This window comes from Crocodylus siamensis, chromosome 4 (assembly GCF_052110815.1).
Source record: "Crocodylus siamensis isolate JL-2025a chromosome 4, ASM5211081v1, whole genome shotgun sequence".
NCBI lineage: Eukaryota > Metazoa > Chordata > Crocodylia > Crocodylidae > Crocodylus > Crocodylus siamensis.
In genome coordinates, this window is record NC_143398.1 from 116,023,729 (window position 1) to 116,045,277 (window position 21,549).

At 41.5% G+C, this 21,549-nt stretch overlaps 1 protein-coding gene across 5 annotated transcripts in view; it reads left to right on the forward strand.

The window, feature by feature from the left end:
• The window catches only part of CALD1 (caldesmon 1), a 280,641-nt gene that overhangs the window by 187,848 nt on the left and 71,244 nt on the right, over nucleotides 1-21,549 (forward strand). The window contains exon 1 of one of the 5 annotated variants that reach the window (XM_090043518.1): nucleotides 16,862-16,968. The exons of the other annotated variants lie outside the window; for them this stretch is intronic. Coding sequence (XP_089899644.1) covers nucleotides 16,922-16,968 — 47 coding nt within the window. The 5' untranslated portion in view covers nucleotides 16,862-16,921. Of the gene's footprint in view, nucleotides 1-16,861; nucleotides 16,969-21,549 lie in introns of those variants that run through there. 5 annotated transcript variants of the gene reach the window in all.

A 21,549-nucleotide genomic window follows, 5' to 3' on the forward strand; every position in this document is an offset into this window, starting at 1 on the left:
CAGGCCTGCCCAGTGTCATATAGAGGGGGAGGATCACCTCCTTGGACCTGCTCGAGATGCATCTGTGGATGTATGACAAGGTGTGGTTGGCCTTCCTGGCTGCCTCCCCACACTGCCGGCCCATGTTCATCTTGGCATCAATGCTGACTCCAAGATCATAGTTTCTAGGGTTGGAAGGGACCTGAGTAGATCATCTAGTCCAACCCCCTGCCATGGCAGGAAAGAGTACTGGGGTCAAACGACCCCAGCAACGTATATATCTAGCCTTCTCTTAAAGACCCCCAGGGTAGAAGCCAGCACCACTTCTCTTGGAAGTAGGTTCCAGATCCTAGCCGCCCTGACAGTGAAGTAGCGCCTCCTGATATCTAGCCTAAAGATCTTTTTCTGCCTCTGCACTGACGAGAAGGGAGTTCCCCAGCCTGTAGGTAAGCTGCTGGTTCTTCCTCCCCAAGTGCATCACCTTGCACTTGTCAGTGTTGAAACCCATCCTGTTCTCATCTACCCACCCCTGTAACGTGTCTAGGTCTGATTGCAGCCTATTCCTCCATTCTAGCATGCCCACATTTCCCCACATCTTAATGTCATCAGCAAATTTGAACAGGGTGCTTTTTACCCCCTTGTCCAAGTCACTGATGAAGATGTTGAACAGTGTAGGCCCGAGGACCGAACCCTGGGGGACCCCATTGCCCACATCCCTCTAGGTCGAAAACGACCCATCCACCACTACTCTCTGGGTGCAGCCCTCTAGCCAGTTAGCGAACCATTTGACTGTTTAGGTGTCGGCACCACAGTCCCCCAGTTTTCTTAATGAGAATGGGGTGAGAGACAGTGTCAAAGGCCTTCCTAAAGGCCAGAAATACTATGTCCACTGCTACCCCTGCGTTTAAGGATTTGGTGACCTGGTCATAGAAGGCCACCAGGTTGGTCTGACAGGACCTGCCTCTAATGAACCTGTGTTGGTTACCCCTAAGCATAATCTCCCCTGCTGGCCCCTCGTGGACATGCGCCAGGATAATTCTCTCAAAAAGCTTACCCAGGATCGAGGTAAGACAAAAATTCAATTAGGATTGAATTTCAATTTTAATCCTAAATTCAATTAGGATTAAATTAAAAGTCTTTTTATTTTTAACAAAACACTTGACTACATTTTGTCCTATTAAACCTTGTTATGTGAAGCAGATGAAGCTATCTTCTTTAAGCATGATTTTCAACATTCTGCAAAATAAATTAGCAATACTGATTTTTCACAGGTCACATCTCACTAGGCTTCTTCTGGGAAGGGCTTGAAGGCAGAGTATAAGAAAAGGCTATTTTGTTTTTAAAATGTTCCCCCATTTTGATTTTTAAAATAATAAAAAAGTGTGGAATCAAAATACACTATCCCCAGTTTGTGATGCATATATATGATACATAGCTTTCCTTCTTGGGAAAGAACCAAAGAAAACATGCAAAGAATAATAAATACTGTGAGCTGCTTAGGAGATACAGTTCCTAGCTTTCACTTTTTTAATAATTACATTTTAAAATGTATTATCTGAAGAAAAACAAATGCCTGTTTGAAGAGGGATTTTCTTTATGGAAAACTCTTAAATTGATAGGAACAAAATCAGAAGGGCTCTAGAGGTTATTTTAAAAAAATCTATAGAATGGAATAAAGAAAATATGATTGTTTGGGTATTCAGAAGTGGGGTCTACACTGTAAATGAAGAAGGGAAAGTTACTTGCTTAGGGTCTGAGCCAATGCCCATTAAGTCAATGGCAAAACTCCCATTGGCTTCAATGGTGCTGGAACTGTTACATCCCATTTGTGCTATGTACTGGAGTAGAAATCAGGTCCAGGGCCCTGCTCATCTTACATATTCATCCTCATGTGTGAGGATACCAGATTGGGGTACATTTTAGTAGAGAGGGAACAAGAACAGTGTACTTCCACAAGTGAAATACTTGTGTGCACACCACTGAGGTTACACATCACCTCTTAGTATCCTAAATAAGCTGCAGATGGCTATACAAGGTGAAAGGAGATCCTGGTCTGGTTGTGTGAATTCAAAAGGCTAAATGCTGGCTTGCTAAGCAACTGTCCAGAGATCTATTTGTATTTGATTATGCAGCATATGTTGCTTAAGTTTCCGTATCCTTAGAGGTTTTAATGAACATAGTAAAATTATGCATGTTTGATCCTTTCCTTTTTTCAAATACGTTATAGAAAGCCCAGATATTTTTCTTTGGTTTCATAGCTCTTATATTTTTCAAGCACTCCTTTAGGTAGCATTTGGTGTCAAAACCTGTAGAATTCTTTTCAAGAGCTACACCATCAATACAAGATTATCACTGAATATCTCATCAAATGTTAGTCAAATTAACTTGTTAGCAAGCTTTAACATAATCATTTTAATACATTTTCATGCTTCTGTTCTGTTGTTAGACATTAGCTTGGCAGTAGATTATTGGGTTTTTAACTGTTAAATGGATAGGGCCAAATTTTAAGGTTCTTGTTCATTGTAAACTTAGCATTAGTCATTTCTTGAAGTAAAGATGAATTGGTGTTAAAAGGTGTTGAAAAATTCAAACCTATTCTTTTGTGAAAGGATCTAAGTTATACTCTAGCAGTACTTGAAATTGCTGGGTTTTTTTAATGTATATATATTTTTTTCCTTTACTCCTTCTATTTTTTTTATTGGAAATGTTATTAGATTGCTTGTAGAAGCTTGCAAAATGTGATGACTGGAATTTTTCTTTTACTGAAGCTCCAATACTTATTTCAACAGTGTTATATTTATAAAGCTTTTGATAAAAGCCTAAAAATATCAAATGGCATGCCTACATTTTTCATTGTTTTGAGAGAAATATTAATGTCAATCGCTATAAAAAGCAGATTTTTATTAAAATGCATTTGTATGAAACATTTGCACTATAATGAGTGCAAACTCTGTTTTTTGGCTCATTGCTATTTATTTTTTGTTGTTTTTAAGTATGAGTCTGTCAGTTCAGCATGATTGAGTAACACTGGTAATTTTTACTTTGGAATATAAACGGCTTATACTTAAGGGGTTGCCCTTTGATATGACTGGCATTATCTTGAAGCAGAAAGTAAAAGTTCTGTGTGTGCATCAGTCCTTTGCTGGCTATAATCTTGTAAAGAAAATAGAGAAGGAGTCCATGAAATCTCGTCTATATATGTAAAGTTCATTCACATAACACTTTATGGTCTGAAGTCGTCTTTTTCTTTGTCATTCTTTTTGTTTGGCAAATAAAATAAATTTAGCCTGAAAACATTCAGTTTTACTTTTGAAAGCATCTAGATAATATTACAGGGATGAACTGTTGACTATGTTTAATAATTTTCTGGGTCAAATTTGAATTATGACCACTGCTTACAACCTTACAGATATTTTAAATTAGTTCATAGATTATATTTTGAGCAAATTTGTAATTGTACAAATTTACAGGTAGTTCTTCCATCTAAATGTAGTGTGTATGTGAGAGAGAAAGTCTTGCCGCCGGTGGCAAACTGGAGAGGTAGTAGCGTTTTCCAGGAATATATGAGAAGTAAGATTTATGTGTACCAGTAGGTAAGATAATAAGCAAGTTTTAAGGCATAAGCTTTTCCACACCTGACAAAGGGCATTTTGTGCCCAATAGCTTGTCTAATATCTGTCCTAGCTATATAGCTGGTCCAGTAAAAGATATTACTGAACAGGTCTTTCTTCTAGAGAATTTAAGGATATTCTTGTTGGTGGCAGCTGACTCCTCTTTTCCTCAGCATAGGCCTGGTTAAAGTGAAGGGAACTCATAGTTCACATCAAAGGGATCAGCTCTCTGCCCTATTTTAAACTAGTTTAAGAGGAAGAGAGACCATGTTTTTAGCAGCTGAGGAAGGTGCTGCCCTAGTTTATGGCATGTCACCCCTGGGCACTGTATAGAGTAGCACAGTCATTTGCTAAGTTATGGCCAAAGTTATAGTTTCTCTTTTCCCTGAAAAGGTTGAAGAAAACTGTTAAATCTTTTTGTTAATAGATTCTTCTGAAAAATGATTCAGTTTGACATTCTTACCGATGTTGGAACAATTAATTTTGGTCCCTCTGATGAACTTGATGGGTCCTCCTGCTTCAAAGGACAGGGGATGTTCAGCTGGCTATGGCAGAAAGTGTGATCTAGGTTTTCCAAAGTTTGACGATGGATATTTGATCTGGGACCTGCCTTTGAGCTACCTCTTGTAACATCAGAAAACCTCTAAGGAGTCTAGAAGATGAATAGTGAAATTACTATTTGACTGCCATTGCTCTAGGCAGGAACCCAGATATGATGGGGTGTTGCTGTGATCCATTTAAACAAATCCTATGAAAGGGTTCAGCTATAATCTTAACCTTTTTTGGAAACTAGGAAGCATTTGCTGGGCTGGGAGGGTAGGGTTTAAAGGTTACTAGATGGCTTTGTTAAGTAAAAACAAGCTGGATTGGGAGTGTTTATGGTGTCTTGAGGCAGATTTGGGGTTGTAATACATACACCTACAGCATTCTAAGACGGACTGGAAAGAAGTGGAACAAAACTAACCACTGATTTCCAAAGCATTTTCAATGGGTTCAGGAATCAAACTCCTATCACATTCAGTGGATGTCAAATTGACTTAACACCAGGGACAGAAGAAGCCATATGCTGATCAGGAAAGATCCTCTTCTGTTTCCAGTATTAACAAATGATCCAGAAATAGCACCCCCTACCTTGACTTGTGAGCTAAAAATACTGTAGTCCATTTTTTCCTCATGAGGATAGTCCTGTGCCTGGTCACTAAATCCTTTCTGTGGGCAAAACCTAGCGATATGCCCCCTTTCTCCACACCTGAAACATATCACAAAATAATAAAAGATGTACTGTAGATCTCTCTTTGGGAGTGTTTTTGAAGTTTTCACTGGCTGTGGGCTTTTGAGGGAAAGAAAAGGCTCATATCCTGCCTCCAATTAATGCTATTAATGACTCACAGCACACTGTCGTATGTGTGGTGTGTTTTAATTAAATCAGAGGAGGCATGATTTGGACAGGATTTAAGGTTCACTTTGAAAGTTATTAAAGAAATTGACACTGTTTGCTCTTTGGATGTTCCTGGGAGCATCCGGTTAGATTATAATCCCATGCAGCTAATGAAATAATGCCCATTCCAAAATACCTCAGGGTAATAATAACCAAATAACACTCCAGCACTGGGGGACTGAGCTGTTCATTAACCTAAGTGATGCAAAATTGTATCTGGAGGCCCCATACTTGACACATTTAAGCTAAGTGATGTGCAATGAAATAAAGACAAACTCTGCTCTAGATTTGTATTGTATCAGGTTATTTTTGAGGGAACAACCCATTTCTGAGTTACAGGATAAAAACTAGCTAGGGTAACTTGCTATAGATCCAGGGATTTGAGCTGATCTACCGCAGTTTCTGCCAGCTGAGGACCTGCCTACTAGGTCATTTGCAGAATTTAGCAGCATATACAGATTTGGATATTATCCACCTCTAAAGTTCAAGGATATTAGGACTTGAGTTTTTGGTACAACCCCATCTTTGTAATGTGTCCTAATAAGAAACATGTTCTTTGGGTTTCTGTTTGTGTGTGTGCTTGGATCAGTTGTTCCAGCAGTGAATCACAGGTTTACAAAAAAGCAAACACAGCACTTGGAGTATAACCTCAAACATAAGCACACTAATGTCTGCTATCAGTGTGAGGGCACAGCCACACAGCTACACTATGAATAGGCCTCACGTTTAATAATATTTATTTTTTAAGTTTATGTTGGTTTGTGTGCTCTGCAATATAAGGACAGGTGTGTGCATATTGTGAGCAAACAGCAGGCTATGGCAGAAAGTTTGACTTAGCTTTTCCAAAGTTTGACAATGGATATTTGATCTGAGACCTGCCTTTGAGCCACCTCTTGTAACATCAGGAAACCTCTAAGGAGTCTGGAAGATGAATAGTGAAATTGCTACTTGACTGCCAGGTGCATCATAGGTTGTTTGCCTTTTCCTGAACCATCAGGCTTTAATCCCTTGCTCTAGGCAGGAACCCTTAGGCCGTCAGCTCTTTTGGGTGTTCCGCTCCTGTTTTGTTTGTGTCGTGCCTGTCTCATTCTTCATACTACTAGAAACATGTTTAATATTAACCCCAAAAGGCTGAAATAAATTATAGTGGCTGGATCAAGACACTGCATAGATTAGTACCTAATCACCACGTACAAGGTTAACCTATAGAAATAGTGCTCAGTTTTAGTCGCATGGTCCAGATGAATGGTATGAGGCCAGTCTGTAGGCCAGATTGGACCTCATGCCACTCCCATGCACTAAGTTCAGACCCCATGCTGACTCTTTCCAGCTAGGATTGGGCCCCGGGGCCTGCAACACCTCTGCCTTGCTGGGGGCCTTACACTGCCTCCACACAGCTGGAATAAGGGGCTGGGGACCTGCTCTACCTCTGCCCAGCTGGGATCAGATGTGGGGACCTGCACCACCCACAGTCGGTAGGATTGGGCTCCAGGGCCCAATGCCACCTCTGCCTGGCTGCTATCAAACTCTGGGGACCTTTGGAGCACCTCCCTGGCCCTTCTACACCAGGATCAGGTCCTGTGCACCTGATCTACTATGCAGGACCTCCCCACAGATTTTGGGGGGTCCCATGGGCCAGATGACGTGGTGCCGGGGGCTGGATCTGCCCATGGGCTGGGGCTTGAGTAACTTTGGCCTATATAGTATAGCTGCCTGGGATGATTTAGGAGCAGCACATGTTGTGCAGGGGGCTGGACTAATGACCCGGGAAATGATTAACCCAGTGACCCAAGCCTATGATTCTATCATTGAAATATTTTAAAACATAAAAAAACATTTTGGCCCATTATTTTGCCCAGAGTGAAATGAACCCGCTTTTTTACTCTATTGAACCTTTCACCACAAATAGTTAACTTTTGTATCCGAACTCTTATTGAAATTGGTAGAGAATTTTTTGTTTGGTTTATTTTAAACCATGAGGTAAAGTGACAAATCTGGAGTCTGAAAAAATTAATGTAGGGACAGAACAATGGAAATGAGGCAAGTCCAATCAGGTGTCTGAACTATAAGTGCTGTACTATTAATATTAAATCAGAAATTTTTTGGTTTTATTATAAGCTCCTAAAGCACCAGTAGGAAACTTAGGATTGGAAAAGGGCCTCTTGGACCATCAAGCTAAATTGCCCTCATTTACTAGAAATCATTTGTCCAAGAAAGCCCCAAGATCGCTTATTCCAGTCCCTCTCATGCAGGGTTTTGGCTCCATTGTGTACGGTGATGTTCATACTGTAGTTATATAGCACCACTTAGATATCACTCACCCCACTTCAAATTCATATGTAGTTTAAAAGACAACAGACAGAAAACAGAGAGATTTTGAAAATGGCCACTGAAAATATTGGACAAGTCTAAAGAATGTTATCAGGATACTTTTGCAAGAATTGCCCTCACTGAAAGATGTGGAACGTGGAAATATGATCAGCGATAGTGATCAAGTAGGGAATTGAATTAGAAACTAATGAGCAAGTCCAGTTCTGTGTATTTAAAGGGGGAAAAAAAGTACAATGCACCTGAAATTTAGTGGTAATCTCAGTGTTCGTGTCCTTGGAGCAGACTGATACCTGATTTACCAGGGACTATACTGTTGTAGTGGCTCTGCCAACAGAACTGCCAGTTAGATAGCAAGCTGTATACAGAACAGAATCAGGCCCACAAAGAAAACATACTTTTAATCAATAGCCCGTTGGAAAAATGTGGATGGTGAGTTGCTTTCTGCTCCTAACAAAAATGTAAATTATTACTGACATTTTTGTAAGTTTATTATGCAGAGTCAGAAATCAGTTTTTTTTCTTTTTCCCCAAAAAGCAAAAAGGGGAGACCAAAAGGAGAATTCCTGCCTTAAAAGAACCAAAATCTAACATGTTCATTATGAAAAAGCCCCTGATGTTTCTTGAACAATTCAAGCAAGGCAATATATATGTCTCAGCTGAACATTTTTACAGAAAAATACAATTTAAAAAAGCTTATTTTAACTGTTTTGCCAAAGAGAAAAAGTACTGAACATTTCACATACTTGGCTGGCCCCTGCATGCCTGGAAAACTGTCACACGCACAGTATCTGCACAGAACTGTTGTAGTATGCTTCATGGGAATGCCACGCAAAACAGACAGCTTTTTTACAAAAAAAGCCCCAACATTTTTATTTATGCTGGAGATGTCCCCATAGGCCTGTTTTAATTGTTCGTAGAGTGGAAAAATGAGGAATGCTCCAGTTTTTGATACCCACTATAATATATCAAGACTGTTATTCTGTTTTGCCTTGGGGGACAGGAATTTTCTTCCTTGCTCGTTGAGGAATCATAGGCAATTAGGGTCGGAAGGAGTCTCAGGAGTTCATCTAGTCCAACCTCCTGCTCAAAGCAGGACAAACCCCAGCTAGATAATCCCAGCCAAGGCTTTGTCTACCCGGGTCTTTAAAACCTCCAAGGATGGAGATTCCACAACTTTTCTGGGTAACCTGTGCCAGTGGTTTACTACCCTCCTCGTGAGAGAATTTTTCCTAATCTCTACCCTAAACTTCCCTTGCTGCAATGTAGACCATTGCTTCTTGTTCTGTCATCTGTCACCACTGAGGACAGTCTAACTCCATCCTTTTTGGAACCATCCTTAAGGTAGTTGAAGGCTGCTATGAAACTCCCCTTAGTCTTTTCGTCTCCAGACTAAATAAATTTAGGGCCCTCAGCCTCTTCTCAGAAGTCATGTTCCCCAGCTCCCTTACCACTTTTGCCCTTCACTGGACTCTCTCCAGTGATTTAATTGTGTCACGCTGCACACGTGTGCAGGTTTTTTATGATTTAAATGAGTTTGCAACATTTCAAACTAAATCGCATCCTCATGTAGTTTAGTTTGCAACATGGCTATCTGTAATGTTGTGGCCTTTAACAGCTCACCCCCTGCCACAGGAGAGGCAGGCTGACAGCAGAAACAATGAGGTGCCCGTTCCTTTTTTTTTTTTCTTTTTTTGTGGAACCTGCCATGTCTCCTGTGGCCAGGGGTAAGATGCTGGTGGGTCAAGTGATCCCTGAGCTGTGGAGGGCCCCAGTTCTTCCTTCTGCAGTGGTGGTGCCCCCTGGGGCTGCCCAGGTGGGCTGCTAATATTTTAATATTTTAATATTTAATATTATATATAATATTTTAATATTTAGCCCATTGAGTTTGTAAACTTCAACAAAAGCCATGTACTTTACATTATAATGTATCATGTTATAAACTGATATCACTTCACACACAGTGTGTGGAATGTGAATTTGCTGTTTACAGTGGTCTAAGGTCACGTAGGCAGAAGTGAAAAAAAGTAAGAAAAAGGAAAATAGGAGCTGGCTTTTGAGGATAGTTTGTATCACTGAGATTTTGTTAGACTATAAAATAGTAATTGCAAGGAATTTATACAAGCACTGTAACTAGAGATAAAAACAGGTCTAAAATCATTTCAGAAAACTGGCATTAAGTCAGTAGTTCTCAACCTTTTTAGACTCAAGTTACCACCTAGCAAATGCCAACTCTTAGCTTTCACTTGTTTCTTGACTACGGAAAAATAATAGAGCAATTTTTCTCTTACAAAGAGCTCAAAAAGACTACGACAAGTCAGACTGTTTTTGACACTGTGGGTTCCTAATTGAAATCTCTGGCTTTATTTTGTGAATTTTTTAGATGTTTGCCCACCTGCACGTGGAATATTGTGAGGCACCCTGTGATACACTTAGAAGGATCTAATGGCACCCTGGTTGATAATCACTGCATTATGTGATAACTGAGGATGGACTGGATGGCCTAATGTCTTTTCAGTGTCTGACACCTATGATTTAATGACACTGTGATCGTATGATTCAGATGGAGCTGTAGTATTCAAGCTGCTTCAAAGTACCATTTATATATGCTCCCTGACAAACAACCACCACCCCAAACCAAATCTCTCAGGAGAGCTGGCTTAAACCCTTTCTTACTCTTTCTAAACTGCCTAAATTGAGATCCAGGCAGTTAACAATGTCAGGGTCTTTCAGGTAAGACTTTAAAAGCCAGCATTCCCTCTCTTTTATGAGGACACAAGAAAGTTTGGTATCTTTTTCTTTCATGAAAAGTAAACCAATGTTTCTGTCCTTTCAGTGGAGTTTAACAACTCCCTTTTCTCCTGCAAAATGTCAGTAGCTTTTTCAAGTTGTCTAAAAGGGCTCAGTACAAACAGTCAAAAAGCTTGAGGCTGAATTGATTCAGTCTTTGCAAGTGAGTCTAAAATGCAGAGATTAAACTGGAAGACAATTGGACAAACATTCATTTTGATTCAGGAAACACAGCCACATGCCTGCAGTGGCTCAGGCCAGAAGCTGGGGAGTGCTAGAGTATGGCTGTCCGGCATATAGCCAGTATGGGCTGTATGTTTGCTTCCTCTTCCTGCTGCCCCCAAGGTCTCTGGGATTTGCAGTCCAGAATCACAGTACCAGGACCAGGCAATTTCTCATCACTTCCTCTTTCTGCTTCCAAGTGCCTCTGGGATTTGTAGTCCAAAGTCATAGGCAGCTTTGTACTCGGGAGAAGGGAAGTTCAACCCCCTTCCCAGCCAGGGTTTACCTGTGGGGGGCAGTCCCTGTTTCCCCCCTGCAACCCTTCTCTACTGGAGCAGACATTGCAACCCAGCCCAGGGCTAGAAGGGATGCTGGGATGCTGGGGGACTGTGATTTCACTTGAGCCAGGAAGGGGTGGGGGACAGAAGTTTCATCAACCAGTTTGACCCAAATCAGTTGAGTCTGATACTACATTCAACGAAGTTTATCTTAAATCCGTTTCAGCCTTTTTGAAACTGGTGTATGTGCCTGAACTTCTGTTCTGTTACAGGTTTAAACTAGTGTCTGATTACTTAAACTGTTTTTTGTATAACTTCTGTCCCTAGACAATATGTCAACTCCTTTTGGAGCAGCGGCACACTGGAAGGAAGGAGGCATAGTACTTAAGTGTGCAGTATCTCTGAAACAGTCAGCTGCTTTTCTATAAGGTATTTACCTTTCAATTCCAGGTGGCCAAATACTGGAAAAGAAGCAAATACCAAGCTAATAAAACATAAATAAATAGAATTACACATGTCTGAAGATTGGAATAAGATGTCTGTGATTAGGATAAGATCACTGAAGCCCTCTGCTTGTAGAAGTGGCCAAAAAAAGGGGGGGGGCAAGGTCAATTTTGATTGATCTTTAAGTGTCCTCTGAATATTCCCCTCTCTTAGGATGCTAAGATGCTGCAGTTTGGACTGGTAGAAGCTTGCTAGTAGCTGGGCCTGTTGGAAGGCTCTCCTGACCCAATCCTCCCTTGCAGTTTGGGCAAGTTCAAAGAAGATGACATCAAGTTGCAGTTTCTTCTGTCACTGTAGCAAACAGATAAGGAATTTCCCAGGATGATTTGACCTGGACTAATTGGGATGGATCATTCCCAGTGCCCCTGCTTCTTCCACTAGGGTTTAATTAGCTCCCTCTTTTTCTTGTTTCTTGATAGAGTGCTCTGGAGTAAATCATTGATTCCATTATGTCACAGTAGAGTGCAAAAAACTAGGTTCCAAGAGGCATGCCTCTTGCCCTGCCACTTTGTGTGTTTTCAATGTGCCAATACATTATTTAACTTGCTGGGGGAGAGTCCATTTGTCTTCTCATTGTTCTGCTTGCAGTCCCTTTACCTCACATTCAGAAAACAGCTCTAGCTGTGATGTTGGAAGTACTAAGCCTTTGGCTTTGACATGAAGGAGTCTGTAAGCATTGGGAAAAAATTCAGCTCTAGCCCTTCTAAAATAATAGGTTAACAAGACTGGCAAGCTCCTGGCATAGGGGTCAACTTCCATGACTGGAAGCAATCTCAATGTGCCAGTGCCTATGAATCCTTTGACATCAGAACCAACCGAGAATAAATATTTGGCTTCACAAGTATCAACCTCTACTGAAAGAGCCATTCTTTGAGAGAATGCACTACAGGATCCAGCGCTTCCAGTTCTGCATCTTGATGTTCAAAGGAGCTCTTGTAATACTTAGGGCTGTGCAGCTATACATGGCAAAGGCTATATCACAAGGTTACTGGTTCCAGACCTCATGTAGCACAGATACTTTGTTCTTGATGCTAAGAGCTAAAAGAAAGATGCATAAGGTAGTGGGGCTTGTTTTTTTCACATGGAAAGAAAAAATATACAAAGACAAAACCAACCCCCCCCCCACACAAGGCTCAACACATTTTCCTGGCTATATAAAAAGCCCCAATGCCCCCAGAACATATGAACTTTCCTCAGCATCTCTAAGAAAATATGTACCATTCCTTTTTAAAATATTTTTATTAACAAGTTATTGTACTTCAAGGTCGTGTAGGGATTATGATAGGGGTATTGGCAGGATGGGAAGTAGCACCAGAGTGTGGCTATATCTGTCTGTTTTGCAAGACAATAGAATTAATGTCATTACATTAAGTGGCCATACACTTTAAAAATCGAAAATTGCTGAAGACAGAAACATTCTCCCAAAAATATGCAAGTGAATTATCCTTCACTAGAACTATCTTGTTTTATTCACTCCTCTTTGTACAGATAGACAAATTTCTTTCAGGAGGAAGTTACTAAAAAATGGTTACAGCAGTAGCATAAAACAATGCTCTTTTTCCTTAGGCAGATAGACCTTATGACCTCATTGCCATGGATGTAGCTTCATCTGCACATCTAAAAATGAAGCCTCTACAACAGTTACTAGCAAAACAGTATATAGCAAATATGAAATTGGACTTAGTAATGCAGTGTCCTCAAAGCAGTTGCATTTGTCCATCCAGCTTTGTTATCCACAGTCTCCTGGGAGGCTTCCAGGCTGGACTGGAGAACTTGCTAAAAGAATTTGACAAATTGTGCTGATTGGAATTTCTGGGTGGAAGAAAAATACGCCATTTTAGTGTTGTAGAATTAGCCGTAATAAGTCCTTGTTCCCTCATCAAAATGATGGAGTGGTTCAAGTAGTTCCCAGCAATATTAAAGTAATATCTCATGTGCACAGGCAGCGATTTCAGCCATCTGTGTCAAAGAGGCCACAGCTCTGTGAAACCAGGGTATAGTGCACCAAATTTCTCCTATAAATCTCTTCTGGGCAGGCAAAGGCATATACTGGCACAGATTTACATGCTTAGCATGAATCATCACTCAAGAACTCAGTAGCGAGTGACATCTTCTCCCTGTGGGGTATCCAGAGGGAGACATCTATTAGCCACAAACCAAATGTTACACGCTTTTCTCTAGAGCAGGAGCAGACAGCCAGTCGGTAGTGTATGTATTTCTTCTAGGCGAGGGGGTAAACCATATCTGTGTGGTCCACCCATTTCCTCTCACTCACAGAGTTTTTAGGAAAATCAAGACAGCAAAGCCTGAAGTTATTTTGCTTACTCCAGCCTGGGTTTGGCAGCAGCATTTCTCAGATCTACTGCAGACTCATCACAAGGGAGTTATCCCTGTCTACCTGAAATTCCAAGCCTCCTGACCAACCAAAGCAATTGGATTTGCCATCTGGAGCCAGACTCTCCACTTGATGGCATGGGACTTTGAAATACATGAAACTATCCCATGTGGAATAAGCACAGGAAATTCTGGTAACCTCCAGGAAACGGCCAACTTGTGTGTGTTCCAATCTTCTGTGCAGAAAGTTCTGCTTGCAATTGCCTAATAAAGATATCTAGCCAGCTTCAGTTTTTATTCAGTTCATGCTGGAGCGCTTGCTTCATTTGAAACCCTTGAGACTCCTATATCCTCTGTGTGTTCTTTTTTTCCCCTTTTTTAAATCTTCATCTAATGAAAGAGAGAATTTAACTCTTTCTGGACTCTCTTAACTATATTACAGCTAATAAACTTTTGTCATCTGGTTAGAGAACTAAGACCTTGGTTTAATACTTACTTCATGAAGCTTCTCTTCTAAGCAGTCTTTCAGTTAGGGTGGCTTTTATTGATGCTGTTATATTCACTTGAATAAGGACAATAGAAGACCTTCCCCTTATAGGATTTTACAAAATCCTTATAGGATCCTTATAGGATGTCAGTGATCCTTCAGCCACACCTGAAATGTCTCCCCAAGGTGGTAACAAAATTCCATTTTAAATAATCCATAAACTTGCCCTTATTTTTTCATAGGCCTCACTTCTACTCATCCAGGGGAAGTTAAATCACATGCCTCAAACATAACGGAATAAGCCTTCTATTACAAAAAAGTCCCCTATAATAATTGCCTCTTATAGGGAAAAGTGTAAAGGGTAAGCAGTCACATTGCTGTGCCTTTCTATATGAGTTGCCCTCTGGATTGAAGAGTGCGATAGACATGTGTTTGTTTCTTCTCCAGAAGGGCTTGGTGCTGCTCACTCAATTAAAACTAAGTCTGTTTCCAGGGTAGGGTGGCCATCATAGAGGACCGTTCTGGTTTTCTACTACTCTGTCCTCTGTCCTCTATTAATATGAAACTGGATGCCTTTATGTCCTCTAGTTTTCTCTTGAAGACAATAGAATTAATGTCATTACACTAAGTGGCCATATACTTTAAAAATCCCAAACTGCTGAAGACAGAAACAAAAATTTTCCTAAAGAAGTGCAAGCGAATTATTCTTCACTAGAACTACCTTGTTTTGTTCACTCCTCTTTGTACAGACAGACAGAAGTTTTCTTTCAGGAGGAAGTGATTAAAAAATGGTTACAGCAGTAGCAGTCCTGCTGGAACACTACATAAAACAAAGCTCTACCGATGATATCTCAAAGAGAAAAATAGAGTACATAAAGGCGTCTGGTTTCATATCAATGGAGGACAGAAGACAACCGGACTGTCCTCTGTGATGGCCACACTATGAATCCAGGGCCTATCTCAGACTATTCCCATATTAGAAGTCTGTCAAGCTCCATTTGCATTTTCACAAAACATTATTCCTTCATTCTGGCATCTGATCAGATGCACAGTGTGATAAAGGAGTATTACAATGTATTTAATTAGGCCCCTTCCAAAGGAAGGAATTCTACTTTGCTAACCCCATGATCAGGGAAGTACTGAGGACACTTGGAACAAATAAAAGTTACTTGCCTGTAACTATAGTTCTTTGAAAAAGACTGCATATTCACATTCCCTGCCCACCTTTCCCTTTTCCTCAGGATCCTAATGTCCACAGTAGATCAGAGGAGGTTATGGAAGAAAGTGGAATGGATGGTAGGCTGAGCTACCACTTTCCTAACCCCACCATGTCATTATGAAATATTGTACATTGTGGTTCACAATGTCAAGTGCATCTGCCACATGTAAGAGCCAATGGATGGATAAGTCAGGGTTTTGTGCATGAGCTCATGCATAGGCAATCAGTATCTTTATCTCCCCAAGGTATGAATGGGTGTAGCTCTGTTGAGGAAATCTGCTCTACCAGTTTCCATGGTGACAGATGTTGCCTTAAGTATGCAGAAAGTTTGAGCCAGTATCTTATGTTATCAGTGGCTCAACCTTTTATGAGGTAGAATACAGCAGCTGTTTTGCACAATTAATATTATGCCATTAAAAAGGGAGAATTTTAGAGGTAAATTATGATGATGTTGCATTTGAAGTTTGAGCTGAACACAGATTAATACCCTTCTCTTATGAAAAGTGTTGGGGATGTTTTAATACTTGCTGACAATCAGAACGTTAATTCTATGCCCCATTTGCAAGAGTGTTTTTTTGCTAGCTTTAGCAGAAAGGAGTTTCTTCAAGCTAACTCAAAAGTAAGGGTGCCAGGGTGCCACTTGCTGAATAAACCTGACTGCTTCCTGAAGCACCAAGTGGATTTTCCATCCAAGTACTGAGCACACCCACTCTTGTAATTTATACAGTTTAACAAGCTCAGAGCCTGGGATATAGTGGCACTACACAGTAAGCTTGTTTCAGTATGTTCACACACTGCATACTGTGCTAGCTCAGAGGGTTGTGAGAACTGAGCATGTGAACTCATGGTTGATGATGGTATCTCAAAGTATGTGCATTTGTTGGAATGTTTAGATTTCACTGCAGTCCTGTTTTTTCTGACAAGTGCTTCAGTCAATCTCTGGGAAAAAATACGGTCAAACTCTTGCCTTCACTGGGGATTGCAGCTGCTTCACATCTCTCAGGATTTGTTCCCACATGGAAACTGATCTCTGGCTTTTTTGGTAGCCTTATTCACACTGATCATTGATCACTGGCCTGGGTATGACTGTTTGTTTTTATATATTTATACAGTGATTTCCAGAGGATGGAGGACCCTTTCATGGACCACTGTTTTGTATTCATTCCTCTCCCCGCATACAAACTCTACTGAGTTGTGTGATTCTCCTGCAAGCAGATACTTGTGAATAATCACACCCTTTTGTACTGTGTATCTCATTCTGACTCCTCTGGGCTCATATAGTGCATGGAAACAAAAGTATTATTTTGTGAAAACTCCATGAAAAACTGGTATTTGTTTCACTGACGATATCTTTTATCTAGCAGCTGGGAAACCCATAGCATGTTGAAACTTTAAGTAAAAAGCCAAAACTGCACAAAGGAAATATATCAGAGAGAATACAGTAACAACAACAGCAAAAACATTTCTGAATCATATGATCACAGTGTGGAGAAAAGGCGGGGTGGAGGAGACAGGATAGACAATGAGCCTGACATTAATCAAATTCAGACTGCCATCTCAGAAGCTAAGAGGCCAACCAAATAGTTAACCTGTAGAGTGGAAAGAACATCCAATGAATCTCACATGCCTAAAAGGATAATGACATTTTTACTATCTCATTCCACGCCCTGCTCATCTGTCCATTTGCTCACTGAAGCTGGCAGCAGTTTGCACTGATTCATACACTTCAGACATGATCAGCCGCTCGCACTGCATACAGAACTTAAGCAGCCTTTCCAAGTGAGTTCCCAGTTTTTGTCATTGATTTTTTTTGTAGCTTTTAGCTTCTCAGTTTGATTCAGGAAATGCTGGATGACTGTGATGGAGAAGGAATAATAGTAAGCTGCAGTGTGAAAGGAGCTGATTGAAATGAGAACAAACACTGGATGTGTACTTTTTTTTTTGTCTGTTTGTTGTTTTTGCAGTTTGTTGTGGGGGGGGAGGCCCCCCTCACCTTGCTGTAATTGCATGTAGGCTTATTTCTGTAGCTCTCTCTGATCCAAAATGCAGGACTTAAAATGCTTTGCTTGGAGGAAGTATTCTAAACTCTCAGCTATTCCTGAGAACCAGGTACCGATTAGAGTCCTGCTGTTAAAGAGAAGTTTTCAAAAGCTACAGTTTATGTGAAAATTGGTCATGTAAACTGGATTACATAATCAGAGTCCTCATGGCATAATCTGTCCTGAAGGTAGGAGGGGAGGGAGGAAGAAAACTAATTGGATTACATGATGTTTCCTAAGAATTGTCCAAATAACATTTCCCAATATCATTTGTGTCCTCTATTTGGTCCTGTTTGTCTGCTTAAAAAGTGAAAGGCAGGATATCAATCTCTGTCTGTGTGAAGTGCAATGAACTGATATTCAGTGGATAGGCTTTGTTTGTTATCACATGGGAAAAGGTTTTAAAAAACAAGTGATCATTTTGGATGCCTTCATTTTTGAAGTGTCCAGCAAGAAATGCCTTTGGGGTGCCTGATATTCAGAAGCTCAGCACATTCTAAAAATCAATCCTCTTTTAAGATTCCTGGTTGGGAATCTGAACTTCTGAACCTTTTTTGATTTGATTAAAAATAAAAATGAACTTGATCCTCAGGGCTTAACGTAGTTATTTTGCACTGCATCTTCTGTGGAATCTGCCTGTAGAAGCATTGTGGCCAACCCTGTGAGGATTACCCCATTTCAAGGGGGATCCACCAGTGGCATAGAGCCAGCTTAGATGTTTCCCTACTGATGATATGAGGGGGGAAGTAAGTAGGATGCACCTATGTTGCATTTTTTGGCACTTTGGTGTCATTTGGTGGAAGCATATGTAATAGAGAACTTTGATAGTTGTTGGATACTCCGAGGAACTGGCGCTGTATGCAGGGGCTCTGATTTGAAGTATTGGAAGTGCTCTTTACACCCTGCTTGAAACCTGATCTCCTACCTACATGCCAGGTTCTGCCCATTACTTTGGGACTTATGGTAAACTGGTTCCCTTTAAGACCTATTTACACTGTTGGAGTAATAAAGAGGAACCTTAATGAAAATGAGTATCAGACCCATGGAAAGTAACACTGATAGACATAGGGACTAGAGGCAGACATTCAAAAAGCCTGAGCCTGAATTGATTCAATCTTGGTAGGCTAGTCTAACCTGGCTATGCTAAAATCACTTTGTAACTGTACAGACATGCCAGACATACAGGCACATGCCTGCAGTGACTCAGGCTAGAAACCAGGGGGCACTAGAGAAGCCCTCGTTTCCCTTGCACAGTGCTGATCCGGGGGTGGGGGAGGAGTGGCAGTCAGGCCCTGGCAAGACACTTTGGTTAAGGAGGGGTGCCCTGCCTTCTGAACATCTCAGCAGGGAATTGATAACAGTGTTTATCAGCCCTAACTCAGTGTTTATCACCTCATTAAGAAAACAACAGAGGGATATTACCAGCTGTTGATTCTTCCTTTGTCCTGTTTGCCACAGCAGGGACCACAGCCAGCATATGGTCTGTTAGCTAATGCTGAGAGGTGTCTGTAAGGCAGAGGAGACAGGGGAGGGGGGGAGGAAAGATGCCTGTAGTCTGTGCCAAGCTGCAGCCAGGGAGCAGAGGGGAGGAGCCAGCTCTGCTGTGGAGCAGAGAGCCCCACCCAGCCCAGAGAGCATGCTGGGATGCTGGGGGAGTCCAGTATTTCTTAAAACAGCAAGGTGTTTGAGACAGACATTGCATAAACTGGTTTGACCCAAATCAGTTAAGTCTGATACTACATTCACCCAGGCTTATCTCAAACTGGTTTCAGCCATTTTTAAACTGGTATACACACTGAACATCTGTTCTGTTACAGGTTTAAACCAGATTCTGATAATTTAAACTGTTTTATGTATAATGTCTGTCCCTAGCCAGGAAGACTGGATGTGAAGTTTGCAAAGTGCTCTTGCTACCCCAAGGCACATCCCATGAATGGGAATGTGAGTTTCCCTGGGGACAGATAGCAGCTGCACATATTTGTGCCACTGCTACTTGTCCCCAAGCATGTTCTTGCATATGCACTCTGGATTGTGGCAGATTTCCTTGGGTAGGGTAGGGAGGTAACAAGCACCTAACCTGGCCCCAGCAGCCTTGCCCGAGGTCCTGGGGACCTCCTGGGACTTCAGCAGAGGCAGTCTGGGCATGTGGAGCCTGGCTGGAAGTGGGAACGTGGCTGTGACTGGCCAAGCTCCAGTTGTAGGTGGCACATGTTGCAGCCACATGCTGCAGCCACATGCACTGCTCTATTTTCCTAGATGTTCTGGTGTCAAAAAACCCCCTGCCTCACTGCAAATTGGCAGCATGGTGAATATGTGCAGTCTGTGGCACCACACATGGGTTTGTAGCACAACAAGCCACACGTGCGTGTTTGTGAGGATGCACCCCAGTGTACATCTGGAGTACATCCACTGAAGTCAGTGGAATAATACCTATGCAAAATGTGTGTGAGGGGAGAGAAGGGGGAGCAATCAAGCCCCTGTGATTGCTGCATGATCAGCTATTATGCCATAGATTACCTGCACAGAAAAGAATTATCTACTCTTATTCTTTTGTGAATATGCATATAGACTTTGTGAACTACCAATGGCATAGTTAACCCTTTTTTTCTGACTAGATTTTTGCTGACTCATGAGCTTGGTGAGGAGAACATCTTAAGTCTTCTGACAACGTATTGGTCTTTTTCAAAGCATTGATTTGGGTCTTCATATTAAAATACTTCCCTTTCCAAGGCTGAGACACAATGTAGTCACTAACTCCCCATTTTTTGCCAGTACATCTCAGTAGGATGGTGAAAAAAGGAACATAAAAATTCATATATTGTTTTGCTTAGCGGGAATTCTCCAGGGTAGGCAAGGGAAGCTTTGCCTTTTCTATTTTGAATTGAATAACTATGAACTTCAGCTGCTTCCAGATTAACATTGGCCTGTTTTGCATGTCAGCTTTTTAAGATTTTGTCTTCCCTTTCTACGCACTTGTTATATTAGGGCAAGTATATTGCATAACTCCTAAATAAGATGGATTTAATCCTGTTAGCATTCAGTACACTAAAATATTAAAGCAGAATCTTTCATTATACCCACTAAATCATTCATGAGGACTTGTAATAAACTCTTTAGAGCTTGGTTTGGATCCATAGAAGTTAATAAGTTCTTCTGTTGACTTCACTAGAGCTTGGATCAGGCCTTTAGATTGCAAGTTCCTTGGCACAAGAGCTAAGTTATTTGCCAGCAACTTTAAGCACATGTCATTTTTGCACAGGATTTATTCAGTTAATACCATATTTTCTCATGTCTAACCCACACCTTTCCCCCCAAAATCTGCTGGGGAAAATTGGGGTGTGTATTATATGTGAGAAAAAGGGGTCTCCATGGGTCTAGACATTTGATCACAGGGTTGGGGGTGGGCACAGCAATGGCAGCTTTAATTTCTATAACTCTGGGAACCATGACAACTAACACTACTGCTGCTCTATGTGCCCCCCTGCACCAAATTTATGGATTTGTAGGGTGCTTCACTCACCAACCACATGCTGGATCAGGCCAGCATGCAGGGCTGTTCCATGGGCTGAACTCCACATGCTGGTTCCGGAGCCATGTGCCAGGTTGGACCTGGTGCCCTGAGTCTGTTTCTGTACATGGAGTTGGGGACTGTGTGCCAGGTCAAGGCCTGCTGCACGGCCCTAGTGCTGGTGCTCCAGATTGGGCTCTGCCCCATTGCCCCATTGCCACAGCTCTGAAGACCCCAGACCTCTGCCTATATTCTAAAGTAAGGTTTTTTTTCCTTGTTGGGGCCTTCCAGAAATAGAAGGGGGCGGGGGTGTTAAAACAATAAAATATGGTAAGTTACATGTGCACAAATTACAGCATTGGAATTGCTTGTGACCATTTGTTTTTGACGACTTTGATGGGTCTCTAACATAGCGAAGTATCTTTCTGTTCCATATACAGAATCACACTTGAAGAGAAAGAACCTTATTTGTAGAATGTGAGAGAGAGGCACTTGGGAGCAGCACACTGTCGTATTGGAACCCAGGTTGCCAACAATGACGCAGGCTGCATGACCTGATAAGCACCATAGTCTGACATTCTAAGTATAGGATCCCTCCTGCTCCTGCTTCTTGTTGTTTGTGCGTTTGGTTTAAATATTATCATCCCCGTGTTAATCCCATTCTCACACTCTTGTCTACAAGGACAATTGATCTGACCTTTCACTATGCTGGCAGCAGGGAGGCTTCAGAGTGGGCAGGTGGAGGCCCAAGGGTGTGGTGGGGCTTGGGCTGGGAGCAGAGGCTGCAGGGAGGAAGGAGTTTGGGGGCTGAAG